Source organism: Piliocolobus tephrosceles, chromosome 21, assembly GCF_002776525.5.
Source record: "Piliocolobus tephrosceles isolate RC106 chromosome 21, ASM277652v3, whole genome shotgun sequence".
In the NCBI taxonomy this organism is placed as follows: Eukaryota; Metazoa; Chordata; class Mammalia; order Primates; family Cercopithecidae; genus Piliocolobus; species Piliocolobus tephrosceles.
Window position 1 is genome coordinate 5,913,397 of NC_045454.1, and position 25,121 is coordinate 5,938,517.

At 45.2% G+C, this 25,121-nt stretch overlaps 1 protein-coding gene across 7 annotated transcripts; it reads right to left on the reverse strand.

The window, feature by feature from the left end:
• Positions 1-1,134: 1,134 nt before the first annotated feature.
• Positions 1,135-25,121, reverse strand: ZNF528 (zinc finger protein 528). 7 transcript variants are annotated; one of them, XM_023197492.1, is made up of 7 exons: positions 24,985-25,121; positions 24,282-24,525; positions 20,723-20,790; positions 20,449-20,530; positions 14,602-14,728; positions 13,686-13,814; positions 1,135-3,862 (listed from the first exon to the last, which is right to left on the reverse strand). In XM_023197492.1, exons 3-7 carry the CDS (start codon positions 20,725-20,727, stop codon positions 2,244-2,246), a joined length of 1,962 nt encoding a protein of 653 aa, XP_023053260.1. In that variant the 5' UTR covers positions 20,728-20,790; positions 24,282-24,525; positions 24,985-25,121; the 3' UTR covers positions 1,135-2,243. The 7 variants fall into 7 exon arrangements, with proteins under 7 accessions (XP_023053260.1, XP_023053262.1, XP_023053261.1 ...); XM_023197494.1 differs by having other exon boundaries at positions 20,707-20,790; XM_023197493.1 differs by having other exon boundaries at positions 24,872-24,989.

Sequence of the window (25,121 nt, forward strand, 5' to 3'; positions counted from 1 at the left end):
ACATTTGAGGGTATTGGATGCTGGAATTGCACCGCTACGGGATTTTCCCTGTACCCACAGAAACATTCTAGGGCAGAGTACAGACACAATCATTCAAGTACTAAATATGATTACTCATATTCACACTTACCTAAAGATATGTACCCAAAGGACATGTTTCATTTTACAACCAGAAAACTTGCTGTGGATGCTCCAATCTTAAAACCCCAACGGTGCACTACTGTGTGTTACAGAGTATCCATCTTCCTGAGGTGAGATGAAATTATGATGGTAGTAAAGACATGATTCACTCACTTAGGAAAAATGAAACTTTATTACTACAAACATAAGAGCTACATACATTCTAAATCAAACAGTTGCAACTTATAATGCCAAGAACTAAATGTGAATCCTACTCAAGAATATGCTGATCTGGCTGGGCGCGGTGGCTCATGCCTGTAATCCCACCACTTTCAGGCAGAGGCGGATGGATCACCTGAGGTCAGGAGTTTGAGACCAGCATGGCCAACATGGTGAAACCCCATCTCTACTAAAAATACGCACCTGTAATCCCAGCTACTTGGGAGGCTGAGACAGAAGAATTGCTTGACCCAGGGAGGCAGAGGTTGCAGTGAGCCGAGATTGTGCCACTACACTCCAGCCTGGGTGACAAGGGTGAGACTCTGTCATATAAAAAAAGCATATGCTGATCTGGTCATTTTGATTAAACACTCAACTGTGATATCTGTTCTTTCTTCCATTTCTTTTTTTTTTGAGACGGAGTCTCGCTCTGTCGCCCAAGCTGGAGTGCAGTGGCCGGATCTCAGCTCACTGCAAGCTCCGCCTCTGGGGTTCACGCCATTCTCCTGCCTCAGCCTCCCGAGTAGCTGGGACTACAGGCGCCCACCACCTCGCCCGGCTAGTTTTTTGTACTTTTTAGTAGAGACGGGGTTTCACCGTGTTAGCCAGGATGGTCTCGATCTCCCGACCTTGTGATCCGCCCGCCTCGGCCTCCCAAAGTGCTGGGATTACAGGCTTGAGCCACCGCGCCCGGCCTCTTCCATTTCTAAAATGAGGCTGGGCGCAATGGCTCATCCCTGTAATCCCAGCACTTTGGGAGGCTGAGGTGAACGTATCACTTGAGGTCAGGAGTTGGAGACCTGCTTGGCCAACATGGTAAACCCTGTCTCTACAAAAAATACAAAAATGAACTGGGTGTGGTGGCACACACCTGTAGTCTCAGCTACTTAGGAGGCTAAGACAGACGGATTGCTTGAACCCAGGAGGCGGAGGGTGCAGTGAGCCAAGAACACACCACTACACTCCAGCCTTGGCAACAGAGTGAGACTCTTATCTCAGGGGAAAAAAACAAAACAAAACAAAACTATTTCTCATCAGTCTTTGCTAAACAGCAGCTACTGCTATTCAATGGAGAAAGCGTCTACCTTTTTCCTTGCATTATTTCTACTATATAATCAGACACTAGCAACCTATTACTCTCTTCCCATTAATAACCCATGCCTTAAGATCACGGCATACTCTATTTCATGGTCAGTTGGTGGAAACTGAAGCACTGTGCACTTAGGTCGGGAGAAAGTGTGTTGACTGCCACAGTATGATGATGGTCATCAGAGTTTTATGTTACTCTGCCCACCTCTCCATGCTCTCTAAATCAGACAATATTTAATCTGAAAAGGCAATGTCCTTCTTCATCAGGAAACTGGATAGAAATAATCCTCAGCTAATGAAGTCAGCCCTGTCATCCTACTGATTCTTTCCCAGGGACCACAGTGAATGGCCTGTATCGAAGACACGTGAAGAGATTTTAAAGTCATAAAGTAGCCTTTTCTACGGACCCCAAATAATTGAATTTTTTGTAGCCTGAATAAAACTGGTCATTTACATACCATTGCACCTTTGATATACATCATGTCATGAGAATCAACATACGTTGACTTAGCATTATTCTGCAGAATGCAGTATCATAGATTAATATCAGAGAACTAGAGATTGAGTTACTTCTTGTGTAAATCCTATCTGTGTTCTACAGTAATGGTCCTTGAATAATGACCTGAGTACACACAATCCATCTGTGTGGTTTCACCCTCCACAGTGATGTGGTGATGTCTAGTGATTTGGCAGGCCTTGATAAAGCCTGTGTCACACACATTTAATTTATGGTTTCCAGTTAGTATGGACTCTCTGATGTTGATTAATGCTAGAATTCACGATGATGGTTTGCCATACGCAGTTTGTAGGGACTCTCATGAATGAATTCTCTGATGCTGTGCAAGGTCAGAATTGTGACTAAAGACCTTAATGCACAGGGTGCATTTGTAAGGCTTCTCTCCAATATGAATTCTATGGTGATTGGTGAGGGAAGACTTGTGAGTGAAGATCTTGCCACATTCTTTACACTCATGAGATTTCTTCTCAGTATGGATTGTAAGATGGGCAGTAAGGCCTGAACACCCTCGAAATGCTTTGCCACATTTATTACATCTGTAAGGCCTCTCTCCAGTATGAATTATTTGATGTCTTGTAAGGTATGACGCTTGATTAAAGACCTTGCCACATTCATTACATTTGTAAGGCTTCTCTCCTGTATGAATTTTCTGATGGCATACAAGGTTTGAACTACGACTGAAGACCTTGCCACATTTGTTACATTTGTAAGGCTTCTCTCCAGTATGAATTCTACGATGACTGGTTAGAGAAGACTTGTACCTGAAGACTTTGCCACATTCTTTACATTCGTAAGGTTTCTCTCCACTATGGATTAGAAAATGGGCAGTAAGATCTGAAAACTCTCTAAACGCTGTACCACATTTATTACATTTGTAAGGTTTCTCATCAGTATGAATTTTTCGATGTCGTATAAGGTCTGATTTCTGATTAAAGATCTTGCCACACTGATTGCATCCATAAGGTCTCTCTCTAGTATGAATTCTCTGATGAGAGGTCAGTAAACACTTGCGCCCAAAGACCTTGTCACATTCTTTACATTTGTAAGGTTTCCTTCCAGTGTGAATTAACTGATGGGTTATGAGGCTGGAACGCACTGAAAATGCTTTGCCACATTCTTTACATTTGTAAGGTTTCTCACCAGTATGAACTGTTTGATGTTCTGCTAGATATGAATGGCGACTAAAGACCTTGCCACATTTATTACAACTGTAAGGTTTCTCTCCAGTATGAATTTTTTGATGTCGTACAAGGTGTGCAATTTGATTGAAGACCTTGTCACATTCACGACATTTGTAAGGCTTCTCTCCTGTATGAATTCTTTGATGTTGTGCAAGCTTTGAACTGCTTCGAAAGACCTTGTCACATTCATGACATTTGTAAGGTTTCTCTCCAGTATGAATTCTTTGATGTTGTGAAAGGTTTGAATTGCTACTAAAGAGCTTGCCACATTCATGACATTTGTAAGGCTTCTCTCCAGTATGCATTCTTCGATGTATCACAAGCTTTGAACTACAACTAAAGACCTTGCCACATTCATTGCACTGGTAAGGATTATCTGCATTATGGATTACTTGATGGTTAGAAAGGCTTGCAGATGCTCTAAAGACTTGGCCAAGCTCATTACATTTATAAGCTTTTTCCCTAATGTGTGCTTTCTGTTCTTGTGGAAGTAATGGAGCATCATCAAAATTATTTCTATGTTTATTTAAAAGGTGGGATTTGACACTGGAAGAAATTTTTTCAAGCAGTGAAACTGAGGAGTTGTCATTGATGAGTTTTTCAATATGCTTAGATCCAGAAATTTTCCTTTCAGCTTGAAATAGCTGCAGATCATTCAGATGTAACTGAGAAGTGAATCCAAGTTGACTTTTACAAGGCTTGTTTCGTGCATTACTTCCCAATTTAGAGCTCCTCTCTAAAACAGAAAGAAAAGAATGGAACTTCAACCCATGATAATGGCATCTTTAGTGTCTGACAGAGGGTCCAGATTCTGCCTCACCTGACTCAGACATTGGTAGGAGTTTCAGCATATTGTGTATATCATGCTGGCAGTGCAGAAAACAGAAGGAACTGAGGTGATGCATTGGAGCAGTGGGGAATCTGCAGGAGTCAAGAGAATTATGGGTAAATCTGAAAGAGATTATGAGCAGAGAAATACAACAGAAACTGAAAGCTTCTGGGAAGCAGGGATGAGCCTCTTAGGGAAAATCAGAAATCCAAGAGCAGCTGCATAGACATTAATAATGGTACTTCCACAAACCAGAAAAACCACATCCCCAGAAAAGGACTGAGTGTTCCCACAAGTAGGAAGCTAAAGGCCCAAGAGATGTGACCAACTCAGCATTCCACTGGAGAATATATGATCAAACAGCAAACTGTTTATCATGAATGCAGGATGTGGGCAAACTCACGACTGTACCTGCCACCAGATTTGCTGAAGGCAATCACTCCCTGGTGCCATGCTCATTGAAATTATCTACTGGGACATCTAGAGCCTATTGTTTGAAGAATGCAGTATTGCAAGCCTGCTGCAAATTAAGCTGCTGACCAATAACCACCACCCCCCTTTCCCTATCTCCTTTACCCAATAAAATGCAAAGGGCTCCAAAGCTCAGGGCCCTTGTTTAATAGAAGCAAGGAGCCCCCAAACCCTTCTTCCAAATATACTCCTTTGTCTTTTATTCCCACATTTGCCCCCTTTGTTCAGTCCCCCAAGATCTGTGCAGGTGGCAACTGGTGACCCAGAACAGGGACTCTAAGGATGTCTACAAGTGGCCTCTGAACACAGGACTTTGAGAACACAAAGAAGGTTCTGCTGGAGCAGAGGAACTGAAATGGACAAGGTGAACGCGGAACCCTGGATGAGTATGCTGGCAGCAAATGTAAGGTCAGTGCCCTAAAGAGGTACTAAGAGCGATACAAGGTCACTGCTCTAAAGTACTGGGAACGGTAAGTTTTCTGAATCAGGGTAACATGGGGCAGAATTTGTCTGCTGAAGAATAACACTATGTGCAGTTGTTTAAAGTTCTATTGAGACAGTCTGGAGCTCAGGTTAATTCACAGATATCAAGCTTCTGTAGGAGATTATGCATAACCCATGGTTTCCACAGGCAGGCGCTCTTGATGTGGAAAACTAGGACAGAGCAGGATTAAAAAAGGCTCATCATAAAGGTCTTAGAGTTGATTCTTCTGTCTTCTCCACGCGGAGTCTAGTTTGTCCTGTTCTGCCATTATCTCATTATTCTGCTGGGCAGCAGGATAAGTCTAAAAATCTGAAAGAATCTGTTGTCCCACCCACAGATCCAATTGAAAATAAAAAACAGGAGAAGGAAGATAAAAATTGGTTTTTACCGCCCCCTCCAGTTGCAGGAACAACTGTACCACTTCCTTCGGGAGCAGAAATAAAGACCCCGGTACAAAGAGTTGTACACCCTGCTGCCACAGCTGGAGAGCCCTTAGGACCTTGCACTTTTCATATTTCCATAAGGCTTGATCCAATCTGCACCAGTTTATTCATGAAAATACCCTGCTAGAGTTTAGTTGTTGAAGGAATTAAAAACGACTGTAGTTAATAATGGAGTACAGAACTCACTCACTTTAGGATTGCTAGAATCCGTATTCGGTGCTATGTGCCTTCTACTTTGTGACGTAAAATATTTGGCTCAAACTTGTCTGCTAGTGCATATCTGATATGGAATTTAAACTAGCAAGAACTGTGCAGACCAAGCTAGACAGAATCTTGCCGCTTGTCAAGGAGACATTACAGAGGATATGCTATTGGGTAATGACCCTTATTCAGACCTGGAACATCAAATGGCACTCCCAGATCCTGCTTATCAGCAGTGTTCACAGGCTGCTAAATGCGTATGGGTCACGATTCCACAAGAGGGAGTCCCAGTACAATCCTTTTTGCATATCATGCAAGGGTTGTAGGAGCCCTATGCGCAATTTCTCACAAGATTACAAGAGGCAGTGAAGCGTCAAATTCCTCACACTGCTGCTGCCGAAATGTTAACCTTAACTTTAGCTTTTGAGAAGGCGGGGCGCGGTGGCTCAAGCCTGTAATCCCAGCCCTTTGGGAGGCCCAGACGGGCCGATCACAAGGTCAGGAGATCGAGACCATCCTGGCTAACACAGTGAAACCCCGTCTCTACTAAAAATACAAAAAACTAGCCAGGCGAGGTGGCGGCGCCCGTAGTCCCAGCTACTCGGGAGGCTGAGGCAGGAGAATGGCATGAACCCGGGAAGCGGAGCTTGCAGTGAGCTGAGATCTGGCCACTGCACTCCAGCCTGGGCGACTGAGCGAGACTCTGCCTCAAAAAAAAAAAAAAAAAAAGAGAAGGCAAACATGGATTGTAAATGTGCACTGGCACCTGTAAAGTATTAAAAAAAACGTGGGAAATTTTCTGAGCTTGTCAGGATGTAGGAACTGAGCTTCATCACTCTTCAATGTTAGCTGAAGCATGGCTAATTTAGTACTTGACAAATCTAAAAGCAGCAAAGGATCAAATCCTAGAATGGAAAAATGTTATACCTGCAGAAAAACCAGACCTTGAAAAAAGGAATGCCACCAGATTTCAGGACAGAAAGGACCTTACAATGCAGTGCCCCCCTCCAGTGGAAAAAATGGCAGGACTCTGTCCTCACTGTAACAAAGGAAATCACTGGGCTAATCAGTGCCACTCAAGGTTTCATCAGAATGGCGCCCCGCCCCCCCAGGTTGGGAAACAAGAAGGAGGCCTGGACCCAGGCACCTCAAACAATGAGGTCATTCTCAGTTCAGACCACAACCCCATTTCAGGGATGGGTCCCAGGAGAAACATTGATTCCCTCACGCCAGAAACACCAGGAAGTACAGGATTAGATCTCCCAGTCAGAGAAATAACAGTAGTTGGTGGAGACAAACCTATCAAAATTCCCACTGGTATTTGGGGACATTTACCAAGAGGATACATGGGACTAATTTTAGGCAAAAGCCACCTTAACTTGCAAGGCATCACTGTAGTCCCAGGACTGACTGACTCCGATTATGAAGGAGAAATTCAAGTAGTTTTTTTTTTTTTTTTTTTTGAGACGGAGTCTGGCTCTGTGGCCCAGGCTGGAGTGCGGTGGCCGGATCTCAGCTCACTGCAAGCTCCGCCTCCCAGGTTTACGCCATTCTCCTGCCTCCGCCTCCCAAGTAGCTGGGACTACAGACGCCCGCCTCGTCGCCCGGCTAGTTTTTTGTATTCTTTAGTAGAGACGGGGTTTCACCGTATTAGCCAGGGTGGTCTCGATCTCCTGACCTTGTGATCCGCCCGTCTCGGCCTCCCAAAGTGCTAGGATTACAGGCTTGAGCCACCGCGCCCGGCCCAAGTAGTTTTAATGTTATAAGATCTTTGGGTTTTTGAACTGGGAGAATATACTGCTCAGCTATTGCTTAGTTCCTGCAAATTACACCTGTCTTCACAAAACGAGAAACGAGGAAATAAAGGCTTTGGGAGCACAATTACTTGGGAAATCTATCCCAACCCATAGCCTCTAACAGACCCACCTGCGTTACAAATTAAAGGAAGGAAATTGTATGGGTGAATGGACACAGGAGCTGATGTGTCAGTAATATCCAGTAAAGACTGGCGCCCAGCATGGTCTCTGACACTAACCTCCACATCCCTAGTGGGAGTAGGAGCAGCTAAAAGTGTTCAACAGAGCGCTGAGATTTTACCTTGTCTTGGTCCGGATGGACAAGCACATACTTTCCAGCCTTATGTTGCAAATACAGCCATCAATTTACAGGGTCAAGACTTACAGCATGGGATATGAGACTTACAAATGAAAAGTTTGGTAACTCAGGATTTAAAATGTTGAATGACATGGGATATCAGAGTAGAAAAGGCTTAGGGAAATTCCTACAAGGAAACTCTAATCCATTATCAGTAACTGGAAAAACAGAAAAGGGCTAGGACGTCAGGATTTCTGACAGGTGTCATTGATATTTCTCCTCTGCCCACTGCCTTACCATTAGAACGGCTTAGTGACAAACCTGTGTAGGTGGATGGATGGCCCCTAACACAGGAGAAGCTAGATTGACTTCAACTGTTGGTAAAAGAACAATTGAACGCAGGACATATACAGCAGTCAGTCCCTGGAATTCACCAGTATTTGTTATTCCAAAAAAGTCTGGAAGATGGTGATTGCTGCATGATTTGAGAGCTATTAATGTACAAATTAAACCAATGGGTGCATTCCAGCAGGGTTTACCTTCCCCGGCAGCCACAGACTGGCCTCCTGTAGTAATAGATTTCAAGGATTGTTTCTTTACCATTACATGAGAAGGATAAGCCTCAATTTGCCTTCTCTGTGCCTTCTGTTAATCATGGAGAACCTGTTTCTTGCTATCAGTGGAAAGTTTTACTTCAAGGCTTGCTTAACAGTCCTACATTATGTCAGCATTTTGTGGGAAGAGCATTAGAGGAGCTTCAAAATATGTTTCCCACTGTGTACATCATTCATTTTATGGATGATATTCTTTTGGCCGCTCCTACAGATCAAATTTTACATCAATTATTCAGAGATGTAATGCAAGCTCTTATTAAATGGAATCCCAAAATTGTTCCAGAGAAAGTGCAAATAACTTCCCCAGACCATTATGAAGGAAATATTGTTACAGAGAGGAGTGTACGGCCTCAGAAAACAGTTCCTGGTAAAGACACATTATAGACTTTAAATGATTTTCAACAATTACTAGGAGATATTAATTGGCTATACCCGATGCTAGGTATTGCCACCTATCAACTTACACATCTTTACCAAACCCTGCAAGGAGATTCTTCCTTAAATTCCCCGTGGCAATTAAGAGGCTGAAGAAGAATTATGGCTTGTAGAGCACATGCTTCAGCAGAGACATGCCTCCTGGCTACAGCTACAGAAACCTTTGCTTTTGTTTATTCTCCCTACCCTCTATTTCCAATAGAAGTTTTAGGTAGGCCAATGCTTAGATAAATCTGTAACAGTAATACATAAACACAAAGGGGAAGACACAGGGAGCCGATGGCCCGAGAGATGTGACCAACTCAGCATTCCTTTGGAGGTTTTATGACCAAACAGCAAACTGTTTATCATGAATGCAGGATGTGGGCAAACTCATGACTGCGCCTGCCACCAGAAGGTTTGCTGAAAGCCATCATACCCTGGTGCTGTGCTCATTATCTACTGGGACATCTTGAGCCTACTGTTTAAAGAATGCAGTCTTGCAAGCCTGCTGTAAATCAAGCCACTGACTGACAACCACCACCCCCTTCTCCCTCTATCCTTTACCCAATAAATTGTGAAGGGCTCTAAAGCTCAGGGCCCTTCTTTACTGGAAGCAAGGAGCCCCCTGACCTTTTCTTCCGAATATACAATATACTCTATTGTCTTTGTCTTTTATTCCCATGTTTGCTCCCTTTGTTCAGTCCCCCAAGGTCCATGCAGGTGGCACCCACATCCTTTACAACAGGTTGATTTGTAAAGGTCTCACCCTGTACAATTCTTAGACTAAAGAACTGGAACAGTCAGTGCAGTGGCTCATGCCTGTAATCCCAGCACTTTGGGAAACCAAGGCAGGCTGGACAACTTGAGGTCAGTAGTTAGAGACCTGGCTGGGCATGGTGGCTGATGTCTATAATCCCAGCACTTTTGGAGGCTGAGGTTAGTGGATTACCTGAGGTCAGGAGTTCGAGACCAGCCTGACCAATAAGGTGAAACCCTGTCTCTACTAAAAATACAAAAATTAGCCAGGCGTGGTGGTGTGCGCCCAGAGTCTCAGCTATTCAGGAGGCTGAAACAAGAGAATTACTTGAATCTGGGAGGTGGAGGTTGAAGTGAGCCAAGATCACACCACTGCACTCCAGCCTGGGCAACAAAGACTCTGTGTCAAACAAGGAAAAAAAAAAAAAAAAAGAACTGGAAGGAGTGGTTGTTTTAGCAAACCTAAAACAAAAATTACAAGGCCTACATAAGGACATGGAAATATGGCTAAAATTATAATTAAAAAAAATTTTTTCCACAAACCTGACCTAGAAGAAGGCAGCCCTCTGATTACTTGACAAACATTGAAAGCAACTTTTTTTTTTTTTTGAGACAGAGTCTCACTCTGTCACCCAGGCTGGAGTGCAATGGCGCGATCTTGGCTCACTGCAAGTTCCGCCACCTCCCAGGTTCAAGCCATTCTCCTGCCTCAGCCTCCCTAGAAGCTGGGACTACAGGCACCCGCCACCATACCCGGCTAATATATATATATATATTTTTTGACCGGGCGCGGTGGCTCAAGCCTGTAATCCCAGCACTTTGGGAGGCCGAGACGGGTGGATCACGAGGTCAGGAGATCGAGACCATCCTGGCTAACATGGTGAAACCCCGTCTCTACTAAAAAATACAAAAAAGTAGCCGGGCGAGGTGGCGGGCGCCTGTAGTCCCAGCTACTCGGGAGGCTGAGGCAGGAGAATGGCGTGAACCTGGGAGGTGGAGCTTGCAGTGAGCTGAGATCCGGTCACTGCACTCCAGCCTGGGCGACAGAGCGAGACTCCGTCTCAAAAAAAAAAAAAAATTTATATATATATTTATATATTTTTTTTGTATTTTTAGTAGAGACAGGGTTTCACCGTGTTCGCCAGGATGGTCTTGATCTCCTGACCTCGTGATGTGCCCGCCTTGGCCTCCCAAAGTGCTGGGATTACAAGCTTGAGCCACTGTGCCCAGCTGAAAGCAACTGTCTTAAGATGCTTAACGAGCTAAAACATAAATGAGATAGACAACTAAATGAAATCAGGAAAACGATGCATGAAAAAGAGACTATCATGGCAGGTGCCTGTAATCCCAGCTACCTGTGAGGCTGATGCAGGAGAATCGCTTAAACCCAGGAGGGGGAGGTTGCAGTGAGCCAATATCGTGCCATTGCACTCCAGCCTGGGCAACAAGAGTGAACGCCATCTCAAAAAAAAAAAAAAAGAGAAACTTGACCATTCTAACTAAAATTAACCCAAATACATTCACACAGAGCATACTATAAAGTAATTATCAAAAGTCAAAAAAAGACAAAGACAAAATCTTGACAGCAGCAACAAAAAAGAGACTTGTTAGACAATAGGAAACTGTCAGATTATATGTATTTTTTAGCAAACATCTTCAGGCTAGAAGGCAGTGAGGTGACATACTGACAGTGCTTAAAGAAAAACAGGCAAAACAGCAATGAAGAATATTACACTTAGCAAATCTCATCTGCAAAAATAAAGGCGAATTTTAGACTTTCCTAAAGAAAGCCTGAGGAAGTTAAATTAGTATTCTAGACCTGTCCAAGAAGAAATGCTGAAAGGAGGATTCAAGATGAAATGAAAGCACTCTGGATAGTATCTCTAACCCAAATGAAAATATAAAGGTCATCATAGGCAGGGCGCGGTGGCTCATGCCTGTAATCCCAGCAATTTGGGAGGCCGAGGTGGGTGGATCACCTGAGGTCAGGAGCTCGAGACGAGCCTGGCCAACATGGTGAAACCCCGTTTCTCCTAAAAATACAAAAACTAGCTGGGCATGGTGTCTGTAATCCCAGCTACTCGGGCGGCTGTGGCAGGAGAATCACTTGAACCCAGGAGGCAGAGGTTGCAGTGAGCCAAGATCCTGCCATTGCATGCCAGCCTGGGCAACAGAAACTCCATCCCCTAAAAATAAAAATAAAAAGCTCATCATAAAAGGTCAACAAATGATCAAATACAGAAACATGTATTGTTGCACTTTTCATTTGTAACTTGACTTTTAATTCTTTCCTACAATTTAAAAGACACAATCAGGCCAGGTACACTGGCTCATGCCTGTAATTCCAGCACTTTGGGAGGCCAAGGCAGGTGGATCACTTGAGGTCAGGAATTGGAGAGCAGCCTGTCAAACATGGAAAAAACCTGTCTCTACTAAAAATACAAAAATTAGCTGGGGATGGGGATGGGTGCCTGTAATTCCAGCTACTCAGGAGGCTGAGGCAGGAGAATCACTTGGACCAGGGAGGCAGAGGCTGTAATGAGCCGAGATCAGCCTGGGAGATAGAAGGAGACTCCATCTCAAAAAAAAAAAGAAACCACTCTCATTTAAACAGCATTAAAAATATATGTTAATGGGAACATAAAATATATAGGATTAATTTCTGCCAGTAATAACAGAAAGCGAGAATACAGTTGTTAAGCAGAGCTTTGGGTACCTAATCAAAGATAAGCTGTTAACATTTAAAATAGAATGTTTTGGGCTGGGTGAAGTGGCTCACACCTGTAATCCCAAGCACTTTAGGAGGCTAAAGGAGGATCATCACATGAGGCCAGGAGTTCGAGACCAGCCTGCCCAACATGGAAAAATCCCATCTCTACTCAAAGTACAAAAATTAGCCAGGTGTGGTGGTGCATGGCTGTAATCCCAGCTACTCCGGAGGTAGAGGCATGTAATGTTGAAATTAACAAAAGAAAAAAAAAATGTTTTTTTTTTTTTTTTTTTTTTTGAGGCGGAGTCTTGCTCTGTCGCCCGGGCTGGAGTGCAGTGGCCGGATCTCAGCTCACTGCAAGCTCCGCCTCCCGGATTTACGCCATTCTCCTGCCTCAGCCTCCCGAGTAGCTGGGACTACAGGCGCCCGCCACCTCGCCCGGCTAGTTTTTGTATTTTTAGTAGAGACGAGGTTTCACCGTGTTAGCCAGGATGGTCTCGATCTCCTCACCTCGTGATCCGCCCGTCTTGGCCTCCCAAAGTGCTGGGATTACAGGCTTGAGCCACCGCGTCCAGCCAAAAAATGTATTTTTTATTTTTTTTGAGACAGGGTCTCACTCCATCACCCACGCTAGGGTACAATGGCGTAATCTTGGCTCACTGAAACCTCCACCTCCTGGATTCAAGCAATTCTCCTGCCTAAGCCTCCTGAGTAGCTGGGATTACAGGCACCTGCCACCACACCCAGTTGATTTTTGTTATTTTAGCAGAGGCAGCGTTTCACCATATTTGCCAGACTGGTCTTGAACTCCTAGCCTCAAGTGATCGGCCTGCCTCGGCCTCCCAAAGTGCTGGGATTACAGGCATGAGACACCGTGCCCAGACAAAAGAAGAAAAATTTGAAGATCCACAAATATGTGTCAATTAAACAACACACCACTTTGCTGGTTACGGTGGCTCACACCTATAATCCCAACACTTTCGGAAGCTGAGGCAGGCAGACTGCTTGAGCCCAGAAGTTCAAGACCAGCCTGGGTAACATGGTGAAACCCCATCTCCACAGAAAATACAAAAAATGAGCCAGGCATGGTGGCGTACACCTGTAGTCCCAGCTATTCAGGAGGCTGAGGCGGGAGAATCACTTACGCCCAGGAAGTCCAGGATGCAGCAAGCCGTAATCATGCCACTGTACTCTGGCCTGGGCAACCCAAAAGAGATCCTATCTCCAAGAAGAAATAGGAAAATAAAGAAAAGTATCTGTTCAGAACTCACAAGATTTCAACTTTTGTTTTCTCACAGAATTCTCCCATTTGCAGAGAGTTTCCCAAACACCATGTAACAGGGTGGCTTTGCAGGGCACAGTGGCTCATGGCTGTAATACCGACACTTCGGAAGAGCAGGTCAGGGGGATCCTTTAAGTCCAGGAATTCAAGGCTGCAGTGAGCTATGATTGCCACTGCACTCTAGCCTGGATGACAGAGTGAGACCCTGTCTCAAAAAATAAAAAATATGGGGCTCCACTCTGCCCACCGAGCTCTCACCTGTGTTCACACCTTTGCTGCATTCCCTGCCATCTGGATTGTTTGCGATTTTCTCTCCACTCTGCAGAATCCAGGGATCTTTCTTTTGCTCCAACATGGAGATAACACTCAGGTCAGGCAGACAGATTCCTATTTATAAAAGAAAGAAGAAATGTGTGCTGTGGCATCTCCCAAGTCCAAGCTTTATACTTAGGGAGGAGACAGGATATTACTACTAAATCAAAAATAGTATTTAGGCCGGGCGCAGTGGCTCAAGCCTGTAATCCCAGCACTTTGGGAGGCCAAGACGGGCGGATCACGAGGTCAGGAGATCGAGACCATCCTGGCTAACACGGTGAAACCCCGTCTCTACTAAAAAATACAAAAAAACTAGCCTGGCGAGGTGGCGGGCGCCTGTAGTCCCAGCTACTCCGAAGGCTGAGGCAGGAGAATGGCATAAACCCGGGAGGCGGAGCTTGCAGTGAGCTGAGATCCAGCCACTGCACTCCAGCCTGGGCGACAGAGCAAGACTCCGTCACAAAAAAAAAAAAAAAGTATTTCACAAATTCATCTACTGATTGCCTCTTTCTGAGCGCTTAGGGAATATTGTAACATGCAGAAATAGATCCCCCTTCCAAGAACCACAGAATCAAAAGCACAGGGCTAGAAAACAGGGAATTGGATATTTTTAAAGTGTGTCATAAGGTTTCACGCATACTTCAGCCCTGGTGCCACCAATGATGAATCGTGAAGGGAGGAGAACACCTGAAAAAAGGGGACATTTCAAGTCCGGAAAGTGTAATAGAGCTTTTCAATTCTGAGTCAACAAGGTTTCAATCTCAGTCAAGCAATGCAGGAGCTTCCAAGACACACACACGACACGAATGTAGAGATCCACCAGGGCAGATCCCGGCTTCTGAAGGGACATTATCCTCACCCAGGGAGACCAGGTTCCTATAGTTCTCCAACATCACGTCCCTGTATAAAGCCCTCTGCACAGGGTCCAGGCATTTCCACTCCTCCTGAGAGAATTCTACAGCCACGTCCGTGAATTTCAAGGGCCCCTAAAAGAAAATCCACATTTCAGCAACAGGGTATGCAGGCAGTACTCACCATCACACAGAACTGGAAGACAGTTGTTAAGGATTGATTCCACTGATGTGAGCACTGTGAAAAATCCATATTAAGGTATGCTTGAGCCAGTTCTGTGTAATTGTTGTTTTATTATACTTCTCCATAAGAAATTAAGACATTCTTCAAATCAGTGTAGATGTCTCGTTTTTGAACAATACAAACAAAAATTTAATCCAGGGTGATCTCTATAGAAGTGTTAGGTGTTTTTACACACCAAGTGATATCCAGTATCTACCCGAGATGCAATTCAAGTGGTGTCTTCAGATGTCTACAGTGGTTTTGTATTTTTTCTGAGACAGGGTGTCACTCTGTCACCCAGACTGGAGTGCAATGGCACGATCTTGACTCACTGCAACCTCTGCCTCCCAAACGCAAGTGATCCTCCAACCTCAGCCTCTGGAGTAGCCGGGACTACAGGCTCATGACACCATGCCTGGCTTATTTTTGTATTTTTTATAAATATGGCGTCTCACCATGTTGCCCAGGCTGGTCTTGAGCTCCTAAGCTCAAGCCATCCTCCCACCTTGGCCTCCCAAAGTCCTGAGATTACAGGCATGAGCCACCGCACCCAACCTACAACCTACTGTAGTTTTGGGTTTGTTTGTTTGTTTGAGACGGTGTTTTGCTCTTTTTGCCCAGGCTGGAGTGCAATGGCATGATATCAGCTCACTGCAACCTCCACCTCCCAGGTTCAAGTGATTCTCCTGCCTCAGCCTCCCATGTAGCTGGGATTACAAGTGCCCGCCACCACGACCGGCTAATTTTTTGTATTTTTAGTAGAGATGGGGTTTCACCATGTTGGCCAGGATGGTCTCAATCTCTTGACCGCCTGATCTGTCCGCCTTGGCCTCCTAAAGTGCTGGGATTACAGACGTCAGCCACCGTGCCCGGCCCCAACCTACTGTAGTTTTTAAGAATGGACAAAATCTTGGCCAGGTGCGGTGGCTCATGCCTGTAATCCCAGCACTTTGGGAGGCCAAGGCAGGTGGATCACCTGAGGTCAAGAGTTCGAGACCAGCCTGGCCAACATGGTAAAACCCTGTCTCTACTAAAAATAGAAAAAACTTAGCCAGGTGTGGTGGTGAGAGCCTGTAATCCCAGCTACTGAGGAGGCTGAGACAGGAGAATCTCTTGAACCCGGGAGACGGAGTCTGCAGTGAGCTGAGATCATGCCACTGCACTCCAGCCTGGGCCACAGACAAGAGTAACACTCTGACTCAAAAAAACAAATAAATAAAAAATGGTCAAAATCTGAAAGCTGTGATAACAGTAGCAATGGCTGAATGGGACACTTCCCATGTGATAGGCACTATTCTATTTTTTTTGTTTGTTTGTTTTTTGTTTTGTTTTGTTTTTGAGATGGAGTCTCGCTCTGTTGCCCAGGCTGGAGTGCAGGGGCCGGATCTCAGCTCACTGCAAGCTCCACCTCCCAGGTTTACGCCATTCTCCTGCCTCAGCCTCCCGAGTAGCTGGGACTACAGGCGCCTGCCACCTCGCCCGGCTAGTTTTTTTTGTATTTTTTAGTAGAGACGGGGTTTCACCGTGTTAGCCAGGATGGTCTCGATCTCCTGACCTCGTGATCCGCCCGTCTTGGCCTCCCAAAGTGCTGGGATTACAGGCTTGAGCCACCGCGCCCGGCCGATAGGCACTATTCTAAATGCTTTACGTGAACTGGAGGATCACGAGGCAGGCGGATCACAAAGTCAAGAGATTGAGAGCATCCCGGCCAACATGGTGAAACTCAGTCTCTGCTAAAAATACAAAAATTAGCTGGGTGTGGTAGCACACACTTGTAATCCCAGCTACGTGGGAGGCTGAGGCAGGAGAACTGCATGAACCTGGGAGGCGGAGGTTGCAGTGAGCCAAGATCTCGCCGCTGCACTCCAGAATGGGTGACAGGGCGAGGCTCCATCTAAAAAAACAAACAAACGAAACAAGAAAGAATGGTCTGTTCCTATCTTACTGACGAGACAACTCTTTCACAGATATTCTAGGAAACTCCCTCCAGGAGTCAGGACTAAAAATAGCAGCGTAAGCACCGGATCCCAGGTGTCTGGACGTTAGAATCAAACCTAAAGAACCAAACAGTTAAGTAACAGATAGCATGAAAAGAAAATTGACATTTACCTAATTCAGTAAACTTAAAATAAGTTCAAGGATTAAAAACACCAAACTGCCTAAAAGGTCATTATCTCTGCATGTACAGAAAATATTATATGTCCCCATAATATATTCTTATTCTTATAGCTATCAGCTCATTAGCATGGTAGTATAGAAAAATTTGAACCTGTTAAATACTTAAGATGTAATCTGAACTCATTAAAAAATATAAAATTTATATAAAATGACATGCCATTCATAAAAATCATAGGCTTGCTCATCTGTGCACTCATCCACACACATCACATGTACACACTTATACACACTAACACTCATATACGTTAGTACACATATACACTTACACACATCAGCTGAAATAAGAGGAGTTGTCTCTTTGACCTATTTTTTTTTTTTTTTTATTTGAGATGGAGTCTTGCCCTGTTGCCCAGGCTGGAGTGCAGCGGCGCGATCTCGGCTCACCACCACAAAGTCCGCCTCCTAAGTTCAAGCGATTCTCCTACCTCAGCTGCCCAAGTAGATGGGACTACAGGCACGCGCCACCACGCCTGACTAATTTTTGTACTTTTAGTAGAGACGGGGTTTCACTATGTTGGCCATGCTAGTTTCAAATTCCTGACCTTTTGATCCGCCCACCTCAGCTTCCCAAAGTGCTGGGATTACAGGTGTGAGCCACCGCACCCAGCCCCAGTGACCTATATTTTACATGGTATTTTTCATCAATAGTTTGGTTTGCAATTTTCAGACATAGGGTCTCAATACAGTGTCCAAACTGGATGGCAGTGGCTATTCATAGTGCACCATAACCTTGAACTCCTGGCGTCAAAGGATCCTCCTCGTCAGCCTCCCAAGTGGGAAACTAAAGGCCAGCACCACTGTGCCCACCTGTAAGTACTATTTTTCCTAATGTGTCTTTCAGCATGTTTGTAACAATAAAAATGTATAAATTGTACCAATTTAGTTTATAAACATATGGTAGGTGATTAAAAATGGGAGACCATGTAAAACCACAGAAACTTGAACTCCAATCTCTACTAAATATCCATATTCAAAAATCTAATATTTTTAAAATTTTAGACAGGGTCTCACTAGGTTGTCCAGAATAGTCTCAAACCTGGGCTGAATGGATCCTCCCACCTCAGCTCCCCCAAGAAGCTAGGATTATAGGCACACGTCACTGCTTCTGGCCTATAAATATAGCTTGGTCCATTAAAATATTGTTATTTAGGTATTAACAAAATGAAGTTTACTAATTTATTCCATTAATAAAAAGGTGGTATGTTACAGGAAATTAGTACATTAAGTTAACAAATTAAGGGCAAAGAAAATACCTCAGCACCCTATACCTTAAGAAATTATTGGGCTGGGCGCGGTGGCTCAAGCCTGTAATCCCAGCACTTTGGGAGGCCGAGATGGGCGGATCACGAGGTCAGGAGATCGAGACCATCCTGGCTAACACGGTGAAACCCCGTCTCTACTAAAAAAATACAAAAAACTAGCCGGGTGAGGTGGTGGGCGCCTGTAGTCCCAGCTACTCAGGAGGCTGAGGCAGGAGAATGGCGTAAACCCGGGAGGCGGAGTTTGCAGTGAGCTGAGACTGCGCCACTGCACTCCAGCCTGGGCGACAGAGCGAGACTCCATCTCAAAAAAAAAAAAAAAAAAGAAATTATTGGATATGGCTGGGAGTGGTGGCTCATGCCCATAATCCCAGCACTTTGGGAGGCCGAGGCAGGTGGATCATGAGGTCAGGAGATCAAGACTATTCTGGCTAACACAATGAAACTTCGCCTCTACTAAAAATACAAAAAATTAGCTGGGCGTGGTGGCAGGTGCCTGTAGTCCCAGATGGCTGGGAGGCTGAGGCAGGAGAATGGCATGAACCTGGGAGGCAGAGCTTGCAATGAGCCAAGATTGCACCAATGCACTCCAGCCTGTGTGACAGTGAGACTCCATCTCAAAAAAAAAAGAAAAGAGCCGGGTGCGGTGGCTCAAGCCTGTAATCCCAGCACTTTGGGAGGCCGAGACGGGCGGATCACGAGGTCAGGAGATCACCTGGCTAACACGGTGAAACCCCGTCTCTACTAAAAATACAAAAACTAGCTGGGCGAGGTGGCGGGCGCTTGTAGTCCCAGCTACTCCAGAGGCTGAGGCAGGAGAATGGCGTAAACCCGGGAGGCGGAGCTTGCAGTGAGCTGAGATGCAGCCACTGCACTCCAGTCCGGGCGACAGAGCGAGACTCCGCCTCAAAAAAAAAAAAAAAAAAAAGAAATTACTCGATACTGGCCGGGCGCAGTGGCTCACATCAATAAGCACTTTGGGAGGCCGAGGCGGGCAGATCACATGAGGTCAGGAGTTCGAGACCAACCTGGCCAACACGGTGAAACCCCGTCTCTCCTACAAATACAAAAATTAGCCAAATGTGGTGGCACACACCTGTAATCCCAGCTACTTCATAGGCTGAGGCACAGGAATTACTTAAGCCTAGGAGGTGGAGGTGAAGTGAGTCAAGATTGTGACACTGCACTTGAGTCTGGGTGACAGAGAGACTCTGTCTCAAAAAAAAAAAAAAAAAAAAAAATCAAGCCAAAACCAAACTGGAAAAAAAACAAGAAAAACCCCTCATGATATTAAGCAAGAACATCTCATGAAGGGAATAAAACATTCTCTATCACTGATGTCTTTATCTAAACATTCCATTACTTTGCCAATCATTAAGATAATCTGAGTAAGTTACTCACTTGTTTAGCTTCCACTGTAATCCAAAATCAGGCAGAAAATATTTCCCTTATGTGAACTCTTTTTCCAGAATTTATCAAATACTCATGCACATTAATATGTAACTTGCGGCTGGGTGAGGTGGCTCATGCCTGTAAACCCAGCACTTTGGGAAGCCAAGGTGACCGAATCACTTGAGGCTGGCATTCAAGATCAACCTGACCAACATGGCGAAACCCCATCTCTACTAGAAACACAAAAATTAGACTGGAGTGGTGATGCACAACTGTAATCCCAGCTATGCGAGAGGCTGAGGTGGAAGAAACCTTTGAACCTGGGAGGTGGAGGTTGCAAGGAGCAGGGATCATGACACTGCACTCCAGTCTGGGCAACAAAGCAAGACTCTGTCTCAAAAAAAAAAAAAAAAAAGAAAAACGAAAGAAAGGAACTTGGGACTTTGACGTGCAGCTTCTGTAATTCTGGTCCACAGAACACTGACAGTGCATCCAGATGTGATCCCTTAACAATCCCTGCTGCCCAGCAGCACTGACACCGCGGGACCCTCACCCCGTCTCCATCCATGTCTGGTGTGAGCCCTTCCCAGGACCATGCCCAGTGCAGGCTCTTCCCAAGTTCATGTCACTGGGTCACAGTGAACTGAAATCTCAAGCGGAAATGAAGGGACTGGAAGAAGCCATGGGTAAGTGCATGCAAACGTGTCAGGCAGGATGCTTCAGAGTCAAAGATTAGCAACTCCAAGGCCTGGCATTTCAGGAAGAAACAGAGACAGAATAATCCACTGAAAATATTACCTTACCTGAGTAAGGGCCATTCCTGACTCCTTCTCTTTCATTTTCCAAGTTGCTTCCTTGCATAATATGTCTCTTTGGAAGTGAATCCTGAATGCCAAAATACACTGTTTAGGGCTTAGAATCAACACACATCCTTCCTGTGTCATAGCCACACAAAAAGGGAAGACCTCACCCTAAGGTAATCCTCAAACTGTGACTTTCTACATAGGCCTGATTTAGCCTAACTCAGCAAACAGATGTTAACAATTTTGGAATTCACCCACCATGTGGTTAAGGTACCTCATCTGTTGAGTGGATTCCCTCTGAGATTTTTCCACTTTATTCTCCCTTTCTTAAAATTTGTGAACCTAAAAAAAAAATAAAAAAATAAAAATAAAAAAAATTATTGATGTGGCAATAAACTGTGTGATTCCTAAAATCATACTTTGATCAAGCACTTATTTTAAAAATACAAAACGCTCTCGGAAAAGGAAAGGGGGCTGTGTAGCTGCAGTAGAGGGAGCGGGAAGAACAGAGGCAGGAGATAAGGTCAGAGAGGTCCTGGGGAAGCAGATCACGCAGGGCTGAGCTCCTCAAATATTTTCTCCCACACATCAAAAGAAATTTTGAAACAATCTATTTCCTCACTCATTTTAAGTAAACATGTCATTTATTCTTTACGTTAGAAATTAAAACACAAATAGTATCTTATATATTTTAAGAACATTTTGACAGGTTTAGTTAACCCCCAGAAAGTACAAGGCATCTGCCATCTGAGCTACGCAGGACTGTAGGGAGAACACCTTTGGGGGAGTTCAGGAAGTCTCTTTTGGACACGTAGAGTTAGAGATGCCTGTGGATGTCCCAGCAGAGATGTTGAGAACACCACTGGACACAGGATTGTGGAATTCAGGGGAGAGGGGTGGGTGGTGAGGCAAAATGGAGATATGTTGGTGGTGTTTAAAGCCACAGATAAGATCAAAAGGAAAAGCAGAGGGTGTGGGCAGACAGACCAGGTTTAACGACTAAATTGGGTGACATTTCCATATTCAGAGAAGACACTTCAGGAGACACCAGCAGAGGAGACTAATAAGATAAGAAAGTAATAAGAAAAATTTTAAACAGATTTTTAAAAATATGAGCAATGTCTTCAAAGCCGAGAAAAAATAGAGTGATCAGCTGTGAAACATGCTGCTGACAGAAAAAGACAGATGAGGGCAGAAAATTCAAAGTCGGATTTAGGCCGGGCGCGGTGGCTCAAGCCTGTAATCCCAGCACTTTGGGAGGCCGAGACGGGCGGATCACGAGGTCAGCAGATCGAGACCATCCTGGCTAACACGGTGAAACCCCGTCTCTACTAAAAAATACAAAAAACTAGCCGGGCGAGGTGGCGGGCGTCTGTAGTCCCAGCTACTCGGGAGGCTGAGGCAGGAGAATGGCGTAAACCCCGGAGGGCGGAGCTTGCAGTGAGCTGAGATCCGGCCACTGCACTCTCAGCCCGGGCGACAGAGCGAAACTCCGTCTCAAAAAAAAAAAAAAAAAAAAAAAAACAAAGTCGGATTTAAGCAGGGTACAGGGGCTCATGCCTCTAATCCCAGCACGCTGGGACTTGTTTGTAGGATGGCTAGAAGTCAGAAGTTCAAGACCAGCCTGGGCAATGTAGTGAGACTCTGTCTCTAAAAAAATTTTTTTTCATCAGCCAGGTAGAGGGACAGGCCCATAGTCTTTCTACTGTAGAGGCTGAGATGGGAGGATTGCTGGAGCCCAGGGATTTGAGGTTATGGTGAATTATGACTGTGCCACTGCATGCCAGCTTGGGTGACAGAGCAAGTCTTTGTCTCTAAAAATTACATGAAAAAATAACTAGATTTAGAAACAGAGAAGTCACTGGTGACTCAGATTAAAAAAAAAGGAGCAGAGGAATGGTTGATGTCAAACCCTGATTGGATGGGGTCAAGCAAGAAGTGGAGGAAAGAGTGAGACATAGCTTAAACAAGATTTTGGTATATTGTGCTTACATGGAGCACAGAAAAGGCATACTTACTGCAAGTAAAAATGTAGCTAATACTTTGTTTTTTCTTTTGAGGATGAAATAGTGGGAAAAATAAAGGTGTGTGTCTGTGTGCGTGCGTGTGTGTGTGTGTTTTTTAATGGGCAACAGCTCCATCTGGGTACAATGACCAAAATAATTCCCTTGAAGTAAAAATTGATGACACTGTGGAGGAGAGTGCCATGGTATCAGGAGAGTGTGAATGGGGCTGGCCTGTGGCATACAGTCTCAGCGTCAGCAGCAGCCAGGAGCAGGGACAGACAATTCCCAGTCACTACTGAGTAAGAACACAGTCCTAGAGTCAGGTGGGTGGGCCTATTGGAAAATTCTTGCCCTTACTGTTAGAGACAGGAAAAAAACCACAGTTTTTACTACTCTCACACCCAAGAGAATACCTCACCTCTAGTGATCAAATTGTGTGTGTGATTGTTCCTACACTGACCAGTTAAACTGAGTAAAATTACAGAACACCCAGGTGCTGTCTGATGATGAATTGCTTGTGGGTGACAAGTAATTCCCATATGATTTTGGTGAGCAAGGATGAGGCATTCTGGGTTGCGTGCTCTTTATTGTATTCACTGTGAGCACAAAAACCACTTTAGTTTTTCCTATCTTATACACTCGCTCACGCCCTAGTCCATCCAAAGAAAAGAGTGAACCACACCTGAATGAGCCAAGTCACCGCCCCTTAGCGGTGGAAGATTACAAGTGGACGCTAACCTTTGATGCCAGGAATTATAAAACGCACATGCCTTAGAAATAGTGTTCCGATTCTCATCTTCATCTGTGGGTTTTGTTTTGTTTTTTTAAGATGGAATCTTGTTCTGTCACCTAACCTAGAGTGCAGTGATGCAATCTCAGCTCACTGCAACCTCTGCCTCCCAGGATAAGCAATTCTCCTGCCTCAGCCTCCTGAGTAGCTGGGATTACAGGCCCGGGTCACCAGGCCCAGCTAGTTTTTGTATTTTTACTAGAGACGGGGTTTCACCATGTTGGCCAGGCTGGTCTCACTCAACTCCTGACCTCAAGTGATCTGCCCACCTCAGACTCCCAAAGTACTGGTATTACACGTGTGAGCCACAGCCCCAGCCTCATGTGTTTTAAACAGATTTTATATTATAGAGAAATTAATATGTCACAATTCAATCATAATTTCCAATCAACTCACCACTCATCTGTAACCAGGGTCCCCCTCTTTCCTCACTACTGTTTCCCTGCCTCATTCTGTACATATCTCTCATTCTCATCTTTTTTCCCTAGCTGTTTTTTTCTCTTTATTTTCCCCTAGGATTGTGTTCATCTTGAGTCCCTCCTCTTCTCTTTGTCCCATTCTTCTTTCTATTCCTTCTCTCCCACCTGTTCTGATCCATTTTTACAACTTGTTTCACCTCTTGATTCCTCTTTCTGCCCAATCTTTTATTGTCCCTAATCTCCATATATTTCTGCCTCTTTCCTCCCACATTTCGGCTCCCCTTGGGCTCACCCTGTTAAATTAGATCTTTGATGTTACACAACCCTGTCCCCACTCTCTGGCACCCTCAGATCCCAGGCCTCCCCGTGCTGTGGTTCTCCCTCTGTTCTCCTTGTGACCAGCTGCCCGCTCTGGCTGTCCCAGCCCCACGCTGCTCTATCTGACCTGACTCCAAATCCCTCCTTCTCTCCCCCACTCTCCGTCTGAGAATCCTTCCCTATCTTGTTGAACTTCATCTTTTTACAGGCCCAGGTTTGTCTATATTTTTAGTTACTTTTCTCCCCCTGCTGTTTTCTCGGCACCTTCTTTCACTGTGTCTCCGCGAACCCCTCACTCACCTTCTACTTTGCCGTCTGTTAATGGTTCTCTCATTCTTCATTTCTCTTTCAAAATTTCTCTATTTCCTCTGACTCGTTCCCATCTTTTTTTCTCCACACATTCACGGGGAGGGGATTGGAATAAGATGCCCATCTCCGGAAGAGCTCATTTTCGGTGGGCTGGAAGCTGGCTCCAGAGAACACTGGATGTCAGAAGACTGAAGTCACTCCCCACACTCGGGATCAGTGGCTGGGACAGGGAGGCCTGGGGAACAGAGGGTCCAGATTAAGGAGGAAAAAGGCAGGAGTGGGTCAGAAGAGGGGTAGAGTCTGCAGAAATCAGGTCCGGGCAAAGGACACGGCCTCTGGTGCCCCGTTGGGGTGCTGAGCGCCAGCGGCCAAGAAGGGCGAGGCTGGGGGAGCGGACAGTGAGGATTTTACACGGTGCGGGGCGTGTGCAGGGCTTACTAAAGGACTTGAAGCAGGAAAAGCCCACGATAGGAGGTGTCTACGTGGGCATCTGACAAAAAGACCGGGCACAGGACCAGCCTCCAAGCGATTTTAACACGCAGAAAGCGACTCCCAGACTCTCAAAGAACGTCTGAATTTACTCGGGATGGGGGAAGCAGTGCCGCGATTTCAAGGTCTGCACGACCCTAAGATTCCGGGTATAGAAGCGCAGAACGAGGTAGCCTAGACTTAATATAGACAAAAGGAAACTCACACGCTGCTGCGAAGCAGTTCGTCCGTGCGATCGGCTTCCGGGTCTACCGGAAACTACGCTCTACGCGTTCACCCGCAACGGTCCGCTTCCGGGTTTGCGGGAAATTGCGCGCGCATCCTAGAGGCCGGACTGGCTGG